Source organism: Myotis lucifugus, unplaced genomic scaffold (assembly GCF_000147115.1).
Source record: "Myotis lucifugus unplaced genomic scaffold, Myoluc2.0 scaffold_148, whole genome shotgun sequence".
Lineage (NCBI taxonomy): Eukaryota > Metazoa > Chordata > Mammalia > Chiroptera > Vespertilionidae > Myotis > Myotis lucifugus.
Window position 1 is genome coordinate 2525323 of NW_005871196.1, and position 954 is coordinate 2526276.

At 62.7% G+C, this 954-nt stretch overlaps 1 protein-coding gene across 3 annotated transcripts in view; it reads left to right on the forward strand.

The window, feature by feature from the left end:
• The first annotated feature begins 603 nt into the window (after positions 1-603).
• Positions 604-954, forward strand: part of BNIP3L (BCL2 interacting protein 3 like) — a 30023-nt gene continuing 29672 nt past the window's right edge. For 2 of the 3 annotated variants that reach the window (XM_023759106.1, XM_023759107.1), the window contains exon 1: positions 604-814. In XM_023759106.1, the coding sequence (XP_023614874.1) occupies positions 715-814 (100 nt within the window). In that variant the 5' untranslated portion in view covers positions 604-714. The remainder of the gene's footprint in view (positions 815-954) is intronic. The other variant, XM_006095025.3, reaches the window with a different exon arrangement.

Genomic DNA, 954 nt, shown 5'->3' on the forward strand with positions numbered 1-954 from the left:
GGGACAGGCTTCCCGAGTCAAGCCCCAGAAGTGAGTTTGGCGACGGGACCTGGGTGATTATTTTCTTCTCGATGTTTTCCTGAAATTTTCCATTTCTTTTTTCACAATGATCGCGTGTAACGTTTGTAATTAAAACTGTTGAAACTCTTGAACAACTGAAAGGCTGGTCTGCCTGATACTGCTCAGGTTTTACCAGCTTTATTTCAGGTTGATGACAGGGAGGCACTGGGTCTTTTCTCCCTTTGCCAGGAGCATCACCTCTGACAGAAGTGAGGCCTCGCCGACGTGAACACGGAAATGAGCGCTCACGGGTGGATAAAACAATGTTGATCCGTGGGTGTGGGAGACGTGGGAGCCGGCACAGGAGCACCTCGCGCTTCCTCATTGCACGCTTCCACCGCATCCCGGTTCCAGCCGCGTAACTCACCGTCCCGCCGCCGCCAGACTCGCAGGAACACATTCCCGGCGCGCGCGTCAGCGTGCCTCCCGCGTCTCCACGTCCGTGTCCGCCGGGAACGCCCCGCGCCGCCCCGCCCCGCCCCCGCCGCCCCTGCTGGTGGTGTTGTCGTCACGTGGCCGGGGCGGGCTCTGACGTCAAGGGCGGGGAGGGACTGCGCAGGAGCAGAAAAGGGGGCGGGGGACTCGGCTTGTTGTGTTGCTGTCCGAGAACCGGAGGCAGTCCGCTGCGGCCACCGCTCCTCCAGCCGCCCGACAATGTCGTCTCATTTAGTAGAGCAGCCACCGCCCCTGCACAACAACAACAACAACTGCGAGGAAGGGGAGTCGCCTGTGCCGCCGCCAGCCGGCCTCAACAGTAAGCGCCGGGCGGGCGGGCAGCCTCCGGAGATGGGGGAGGAGGAGCCGCGCCGGCCCGCGAGGGGTGGGGGGGAGGCGGGAGGAGAAGGCAGCCCATTGGTCCAGGTCGAGCCTGTGCGGGTGACTGACAGCTCCCGT